Raw genomic sequence first — 9,290 nt, forward strand, 5'->3', positions numbered from 1 at the left:
AATGCACTGTAGTTAGCTTTATGTATAAACTTAAGGAACAAATTTGAGTTGTCATTACTATAATAGTTACTAAAAGTATTTGCATTGCTTCTTGGAATTTAAAGGCAAATGTACACAACACCTGACAAAATACCAGAGAACATGGATGTTGTATTGCAAGTATTCCCTGAGTAAGGGATTTAAGCTATAGCATAAATTGAGAAAGGAGTTTATGCAAACCTAAGGTGCTTCACAATTCTAAGCATATGCTGCAATATTTTTCCTTTCAGCTTAGAACAAGCTTGGCAGCATGTTTAACATGGTACCTGTTGCACTTGAAATAAAAAGACAAAAGCTCTAGTTAGCCAGCGTCAATAATAGACCCTTGACCCAGCTCTTTTTAGAAAACAATTTATTTGAAGAGTCTGTGAAAATATCAGAGGAATTTATTACTGGGAGATGGTTAAATGTTGCAGTTAGGACAGCAGTATAAAGCCTTATAACATCCTCAAAGGTTGTCTTTGTTTTATATACTCAAATTTGAGTATAAATATGTTAATTAGTTTTAAAATATTTTTGGCTTAAAAATTTGTTATGCCTGGCAGTTCAAGTGAACTTGCACAATCCTTATTTGGAAAGTCTTTTACATTTCAAAATTCTAGAATGAAATTTCTCTTTTCTCTAGTAAAGGATCTCTTGAACCTAATGTTAGGGCTTCTGACTTAGTTCAGTTTAATCTCTTCATAGTAACTGTATTAAAGTGAAGAGAGTTTTTCCAGCGATTTCTTGTTAAAATTTTCACAAAGTGGAAAAGAAGGTTGGAATGACCAATATATTTAGTAACAATGTCTATCCATATACTACTTCAACATCTAAATATGTCTGAACCTACTGTCTGAAGAGGCTCTGAAGAGGCTTTGCAGGTCCTCTAGAGTTCCTTCAAAGGAAATTCAAAGATAAAATTAGATATTTCTTATGGTCTCACAAATATATTTTTTATTAGTGTTATTTTTTTATTAGTCCTTGGTATCTGGTTTGCTTGTGGAATATCAAGCCTTGAAGGATTCTGAAAAAGTTGCTGGTGCAGAATTCAGCATCACTGATCGCTTCTAACTCCATTACTCTGGGTTTTAGGGTTGATTTGTATAATTCTTGACACTAGAGTGTGCCTGCTCATTCCTTATCAAGGAGATCATCATTAATAGGAAGAATGTCAAAATAGATAAGATGATTCACCTGTGAAGCTACGGGCCCACATTCTATTTTGAGAGCTAACTTCTGATAGTAGTCTGTTTCCTCAGAGAAATTTGCAGTAGCGTGATTTTATAAAGGCTTCATTTCTGGTCATGGTCATTTTGCCAGGGGATGAGGAAGGAATGAAGCCTGATGACTCATTTTTCATATATGATGCTCTTCTGTGACAGGATATTCTTTTTGGTTTCCCTCAACTTTGTTTCTGACAAGATTATCTCCAAATTTCACCTTGAAGAACTGACTTGTCTTTTCTTTGCCCTGCCCAAACAGGGTGGGTGAGCAAGAGGTAGGTTGTTAGACATCATGAGGTGTTCCTTTCATAAGCTGATCCAGTCTTTTATAAGTTCAGATGATTCAGTCTCCATGATGTTTGTATTAGGAGCTACAAGTCTCAAAGGAATGGCCATCTCTGCTCAGGGTGTGTAGGAGATGCATAGACTAGACAAAGTCAGATGTCATAAGATATCACCTGTGTGGAGCCCTCCTGATCAAAGTGATGTCCTCTGACTCCACTTTGCTCGTCTCACTGATAAATTATTCCAGCCATAAGATTGATAAAGTGACTATCTGATGTATCTTTGCACTGGCTCTGGAAAGACAATTGGGATGAAGCAGCGAGGGAAAGCATCAGGATACTGCAAAGAGTTACTTATGCAGATGAATAGTGTGTGTCTGATTATGCCAATCCTAGACTCATCAAGTCCTCTATCTTCAGAAACCCTTTCGAAAATTGAATGAGTCTATGCGTTTCTTGTGTCTAGCAGCAGTAGAATTGGTTTCTTTATAAGAGAGTTCTTCTGAGGTTTTTACCAGGTACATTTCCCCATGGAAAAAGCAGGATGTTGCCTGAGAAACCAGAGTTATGATGGACTTCATATTGCTAAGTTTCCCATATGAAATCTTATTTCACTATTTATGACAGAATCCCTGATCTGAGGGGATTTTTTTCTTGGGACTGTTGCAGTGGCAAATAGGCGTCACTCAAGTCTGTATTGTCTACTGAAATTCCAGTGCATGACACTAGTTCACAAATTGTCATTCAGATTTTCATTGCTGTAGAGATCTCACCAAGATGGTATAAGTGCACTGGACCAAGTCAGTGTTATTACTAGAGTATTTCTTTGTTCTGAACAGGGGAAAAGCAGATCAGAAGTTGAAATTACTTCAGAGTAATTGGGTTTCTGGTACACAGCAGAAAAACTTTCCTGACTTTACAGCAAAAGTTTATCTTTGATATTGATAGCACCCTTGGTGTTTCAAGTGTAAAATTGTGATGGAATTCTCAAAAGATGTAGCTACTACTAATAGTCAAAACACCAAAGAATATGCTAACAGAAGTTTGGGCTCAAGTTTTAATTCCTGAGATGCTGTATACTTCTAAGGAACATTTATATCTCTGGTCTGCCAAATATTCACCTATTTACAGAAGACACAGACAGGTGGAACAGGGAGAACACACACACCTGCGATGTAGAACAAGTTATTACAAGTGGAACTGATAGCTTCAGGTCACTGAGTCAAGCCTGCTGTTGCCACAAGAAATGTCATATAAAATATTTCATAAAATCATCTATCTTTTAACATTTCATGGGGGTATCAGTAGATTGTTAGTTTACCCAGTAGTGCAATATTGGTGGAACCTCGTCACTTCAGGGGATTTAAAGTCACTTTGACCAGATTTGTCCTGTTAGGCAATGCTATTCATAATAATGGGCGTTGGCAGGAAAATGAGGTATGAAGCTTCTGGCCTTTAAATTAGTGGAAATAATATGCTTTTGTAAGAGTAGTCTGAAAGGAGAGATCAATTTGAAATTAGAGTGGCTTGATTAGTAACTCACAATGATGACTGAATCTGAAAATTTTTGTTGTGTTCCTACACTTCCTTTCTGGCAGATTTGATGGTTTAAAGTGATAGTTTCAGCCTGCAGTGAGGAAGACATGAATTTTGGATCCAGTGTGCTTGAGGGGATACCTCACCTGGAGGTAGCCATCTGGATATTGGACGTTATCCACCAAAATCCCGTTTTCCAAAATCCACATTAAGGTTGTCTTCCATGGAGAGTAAAATTGTAGAGAAGCACTAATAACGCTTTAAATTCAACTCCAGTGACTGATAGCAACCTCTGAATAATTTTGAGTGCTTGCAGCTTTCTTCTTTTTACTGCTGCATTTTGTCATCCTATGTGAACTCTTAAAGCATTGTAGTCCCTCAGCATCCAGGCTGTCTGAAAGCAGGAATAGATACAGAACTGAAGTGTCGTACAGAAGCACATCCAGTCCTCTACTGTAGCAGGCAACCAAACTACACTGTGAAATGTAATTTGTAAAAAACTATTAAGATAAAGCTCAATAAATGTATGTTGTTGACTTCTGCAACTTCTATTTGAAAGGCTGTTCCAAAATCACTTGCCTCTGTATTTTGGGGTAATATTTATAATGCTTGTTGATCACTAGAATGTGAGAGGCTAATTCTCAAGAACAGGCTTAAAAGAAAGAAAATTACTTTTGACTTGCAAATTTCTCCCCATTAGCTACAGTTTGTGGACACAGTACTCTTCAGGGAATTTCTTTTATATTATGCATTTACTTCAGGGTTTTTTTTTTGCCTACATTTTTTATATTTAAAAATGAACTAAGCATTTGTAGACAGAATGTTTGGAAATGTTAGTTGCTTTTTTTATTCGTATCAACTTGTATTTCATTTCCCACAGTGTTGCAGATACCAAGTAAAACAAAAATGAAGGTTTCCTATTATGATTTTGTTTGATCTATTGCAAATTAATTTACAGGCTCAGTGATAGCTGCTGGGAAATGAAGGATTGGTTTTGTTTGGTCAGTGAAGACGACAGGCATGGGTCAAATAAGGGTTAACAATAATGTACTTGAACAAATTGAATCAGAACATAATGCATGTATTGAATTTGATTGCAACATGCATGTCCATGGAAAAGTTTTTTGTTTAAAACAGATCAAGGCTATGGCTTAATTATCAAAGCAAAACAAGAGACAAAGAGCTACATGTTTCTGATACTGCTTTTTTCAAAAATAGCTCCCTTCACAGTTATCTACATGTTTAATTTCCATGCATAATAGCAACAGTTATTGTTGTCATTTGTTAAGAGAGATTAACAGATATTAAGTACAAACGCAAATAAGGCCTGAATAGAGAGGTGACAAAGAAGAAAAGACCTCTTTAATGTTAATTATAACTGGTAGGAAGTCTGTACAAATTACATTAACTGTTTTCTATATGAATTGACGGGACATTTAGTTAGTCAATAACTGCATAACACATCTATAGTTTTTACTGTAGGCAACAACTTAGATCTCCATTTTAAAAATAGAGTTTATTGAGAAATGTACTGTTCAGTGAAAGTTGTATGTTTTAATCATTATTTCTTAGTAGTTGAAAACAAGTATAATAGTAAGTTGTTGAATTTAAATGCTTTTTTTTATCCTAAACTATTGTTTTTAGTTTAAGCAGGGCTCTTCAGTCTTTTTTTACCTGTATTTTGTGACCATAAAGTTCCCAGCACTTTCTTCAACAGTGACTGCATTAGACTAAAACAATTGCATAAAGAAACTTTCTTCAAATGTCCTTATTCAGTGGTAGTTTGGGTGAAGCATCTATTCATTCCCTTGTAAGACAGTAGAAGCAGTACTTTGCAAGTGGTGTAATCCCTTCTTTCTTAATTGTTAGCTAAAAATGCCAATAGGTGGCAGAAAACACGCTGTTACTTCTATCAAACACTGTTTTCATGGCTGTCTATGCTGCTCAGCTGAAGTTGGGGTGCTGCTCCCATTCCAGGCTTTTGTTTTTTCAGTTGCACTTGCATTCCCTAACTAAATACCTTACTATCTGTCAGTTTCCATGCTTTGTTTTTCTAGTATAATAAATTGTTTTAAAGTTCAATTGTAGTAATGTTTTGAGTCATGAGTGTTCTCTTTGTGCACATAGAATCTTGTCATAATTACAGCTGAAACAATTACACTCTTAAACAGGAGGGTTTCGGAATGGGTGAGGACACCCTCCCATGCTTCCCAGTGCCTGGCTGTGTATTTTATGGTCCTGTTTGTGTCAGACTGCTACCAAGATGTTTCATAGGAAGGTAGAGATGCCACATAATAAGCAAACATGGCATAAACAGCTTTCCATACAGAGCATAGCTTTTGTCTCTGAGAATTAACTTAATGGAAGATCTGTGACAATTCATTATTCTTTCCAGAAGTGTTTTTGTGTTTTCCCTCAGTGTCTGTAATGATATTCTCAGTACTCACGTAAGTGAATGCCTGAAGATCTCAGTGCTATCCTCAAGTAGCTTTTTTTCATTAGAAAGCTATTCCATGTCTATTAAAATTGAGTTATTTAAAAATGTAAGGCAACACATTAATACCTTCCTCTTTTAGAAATAAATCTTGGGTTCATTTGCAAAACCAAATCTAAGGACTAGTGTTTTCCCTTGAGGTTCATTTGTGTCTGCTGATTCCAGAAGACACAAGTCAGGTGTCTGTGTTAGGTCAGGTCCTAAATTAGGACTTTTCATGGTGAGGCATCTGCTGTTGAACTATCTCAGTCTTGTTGAGCAGCATCTATCTTTCAAATGTCACTTCTGAAATATTTGTCATAAATAATTTATATATGACAAGGAGAGTGGTACTAGGACTGCTAGGGCAACAGTTGTGCAGGAGATCAAAACTAATTCTACAGATTTCTGAACTCTTGGAATTTTCTCAGTGTGCTGTATTAAATATGTAATTATTTACATTGTTAATCTACATAAGAATAAAACTCATGTAGTGATCAGATACCCTGATCATACTGTTCCCAAAAAGCTTGCTCTGGCCTTAGGTGTACTCTCATTTTACTAAAAGAATCTAGGGCAGGGTTTGCCTCATCACAAAATCTGTTAGGTAAATTGCTTTTTGGAGATGCTTTTTTCTTTCTCCACTTACTTGAGTGGATTGTAGGGTGACTAGTTTAGATTGGATATCAGGCCTTTAGATATCCAAAGTTGGGTGAAATGCACCCTAACTGTATACCTTAATGGACTCTTTCCATTTTCTGACTTGAGCTCACATGTACCTTGCTGTTCACATGAAGTTCCCCACAAAGTTTTTCTGATCTGCCCACATGGGCATAAAAGTTGCTCTCTGCAAGAGCAACAGGAAGTGTTTTGATGAGATTGGCACTCAGTGGGATAATAGTGAGGCTATGACATGACTGGAGAAATGGTAAAAGAAGAGAGGTCTTGGGAATAAATGTAGTTATTTGGAAAGGATTTGAGGTTTCATCTTAAAAAAAACAATGAAACAAAAACTGAATCAGACTTCTGCCACTTTTCAAAATATTACAGAAGAATGTATTTTTAAGTTGAAGAAGGGCATAAAGCTGACAAACATGAAATTTACACAGTATTCAGCTGATCTGATCCTTTCCAGAACAAGCTGCAAAACCAAAAAAGTCTGCATTCTCCAGTGAACAATAGGAAGGACATTGACAAAGATTTTTTTTTTTAAAAACCCAGAACAACAACACACCCTACCCCCCAAAAAAACTCAAGCACCCAAAACTTTAAGAACAGACATAGTAAAATCCCAATTTTGAAAAGGTTTATGAAAATAGAAAACTAAAGTTTATGTACTCCTTCACACAAGTTCCAAAGCATTTGAAATAAAGTAACTCAAACTAAGTTACTGACATAATCATACTGGATCAGGATTCTGGATTACTGAGGTACAAAATGCAGATTCAGTTTTGGCCATGCCAGTGAGGAAATATAACAACAGTCATGTCTTATTAACAAATTTGTTTTGCCAGCAAACCAGAATCTTCAGGAAATTAAAGCCACAAAAGGTATCTAGTTGTAGGTTTTCATTATTGACTTGGAACCAAAATGGTGATAGTGAAAGTAGCGCTCTGAGTGGAACTGTGGAAATTGGAAAGGTAGAAAATGTGATAATAATTGGAAACCTGAGTTGTCACTGGAAATTAGGTAGAAGTCATTGCCAGAGCATAATGTTGGGACAGCTTGTTAAGGAGACAGTGAGAAGGGAAGCAAGCAACTTTTTGAGTTGTCCTCTGATTTGTAAGATTTCTGTCAAAGTACCAGGAATCCTGTTATGGTTAGATTAAACTTCTTTGCAGGAGCAACAAACACAAATTTTGGAAACAGAGACAAAAATAAACAGTCACTATTCTCATCAGAAACATCAACAGCTGATAATCTGAAATGCAGAATTTGACAGTGCTGAGCTGCTTTTGGTTGGTAAAAGCAGGAACTGACAAGAGTTTCAGAAAGACCTTGTGGTACCAAGTTGACTTCTCAGTTAACAATGGAAGATTAAATCCTCTGCCAAGTAATGTTAAGTGATGCAGATGCTAAAAACCTAATCTTAATTTTGCATACAATGTATGTATTGACTTAGTGAAGAATTAAACTATAATTCTTGAATAATAATAAATAACTTTCTGGAAATTACTGCTCTTGGCTCAGTAGTGTTCCAAGCAAACAGAACTTAAAAGAGAAGAGAACAAAATGGTAAATACCATCTTGTTTCTGCATAAATTCATGTTTGTCTGGCATCCTGGATACAGCGTTCAATACTGGTTTCATCTCCTCCCATTTTCCCACACTACCCCATTTCAAAAAGGACGTGGAGGAAATTCAGAGAAGGGCAACAAAGATGTGATTCCCATGCAAGGAACAACTAAATAAATTAGGACTGTGGTTTGGAAAAGACTTTGATTGCAGATGGTGCAATGGAGGTCTATAAAATCATGAGTGGATGGAAGAGGTGAATGCAGAATGATTATTCCTAGTCTCTCCTGATACAAGAACTAGAAGGCACTAAAAAAGAAAATTTTTTTTGTCCATTCGTTTTTTCATATAGTATGTAGTTCTGCAGAATGTTGTAGATGCTAAAAATTTACGTAGGTTTGAAAAACACTTGAAGTTCTTTGGGATGAGGGTAGTTATTTATCCATCACCACTGAATACAGAGACAGTGATTCAGGAGGTCCTGCAGCCATTTCCAAAAGCTGGAAGAATGTGGAAAACTTTTACTGTGTGCTTTCTCTTACGTTCTTCCTTAGGTATCGGTTGATGATGGTTTTTAGAGATGAGGTGTGGCATTGGTTTAACCTATGCTTGGACCTGGTAGAAAAGGTACCTCCTTACTAATCCCAGAAGCACTCTTTCTACTCTTAAGAGAAACCTTTTGTCCCTGAGCTGACATAGAGCAAGCTGGCTCAGATTTTATTTCATTTTAACTCAGCAAAATGTTGGTTTTTCCCAAATGAGTTGGCTTACATTGAAGTCTCTAGCTTTCTATTAAAGAATTATTTTTTTAAAAGAAGAGAGAAAAGAAAGCTTCTGACTGTCATTGGAAAATCTAGAAGTTAAAACTGTTTTTCACCTCTAAATCACAAGCAAGGAAATAGCACTTAAAATTTAATTCATTACAGGTCTCTGGGGTGTCGCTGTCTGGACTACATATAAAATAATTCTGTTATATGTTAACATTGTCTGAACTGGAGAAGAGCAGAAGTTTCAGTATATATCAAGGGAGGGATGACTGCGGTGTGCAGAATATGGTATTTTGAAGCAAGAAGACTTCAGCTTTGTTCCCCACTGCTGATGGTGTTACCTTAAATAACGGGCCTTGACCTCTTCATACATATTACAGTATCAGCATCATGAAGGACATTAAAATTGGGATTTTTTTCTTCCTTGAGTATGATTCATTTAGGTCGGGTAAAAAAAGCTATGACTTGAATTTATTGTAAAAATGTCGCTTCTTCTAAATTCTCCCTTTCTGCAGGGTTGGTTAATATGTGAGGAGCCAACTTGCCGGAATCGAACCCGTCGACTTCCCCTGAGTTTTTCCCGGAGTGGCCCTGTGTGCCAGGACTGCAGGAAGGCTGTTCTGAGACCGGAGGTGAGTGTTTTAGGACAAAATTTCTGACAGCCATGAAGCAGGATTCTTGTGAAGCTTGCTTCTCTCTCAGTTCTGCCTTTCAAACATAGCAGGATTAGACAGGAATTTTTAATTAGTTT

At 36.5% G+C, this 9,290-nt stretch overlaps 1 protein-coding gene across 1 annotated transcript in view; it reads left to right on the plus strand.

The window, feature by feature from the left end:
* POLA1 (DNA polymerase alpha 1, catalytic subunit) overlaps positions 1-9,290 on the plus strand; it is a 204,025-nt gene that overhangs the window by 125,929 nt on the left and 68,806 nt on the right. Inside the window, exon 34 of the mRNA XM_026856271.1 lies at positions 9,055-9,171. Within this exon, the coding sequence (XP_026712072.1) occupies positions 9,055-9,171 (117 nt within the window). The remainder of the gene's footprint in view (positions 1-9,054; positions 9,172-9,290) is intronic.

This window comes from Athene cunicularia, assembly GCF_003259725.1.
Source record: "Athene cunicularia isolate RWA chromosome 1 unlocalized genomic scaffold, athCun1 chr1_part1, whole genome shotgun sequence".
Lineage (NCBI taxonomy): Eukaryota > Metazoa > Chordata > Aves > Strigiformes > Strigidae > Athene > Athene cunicularia.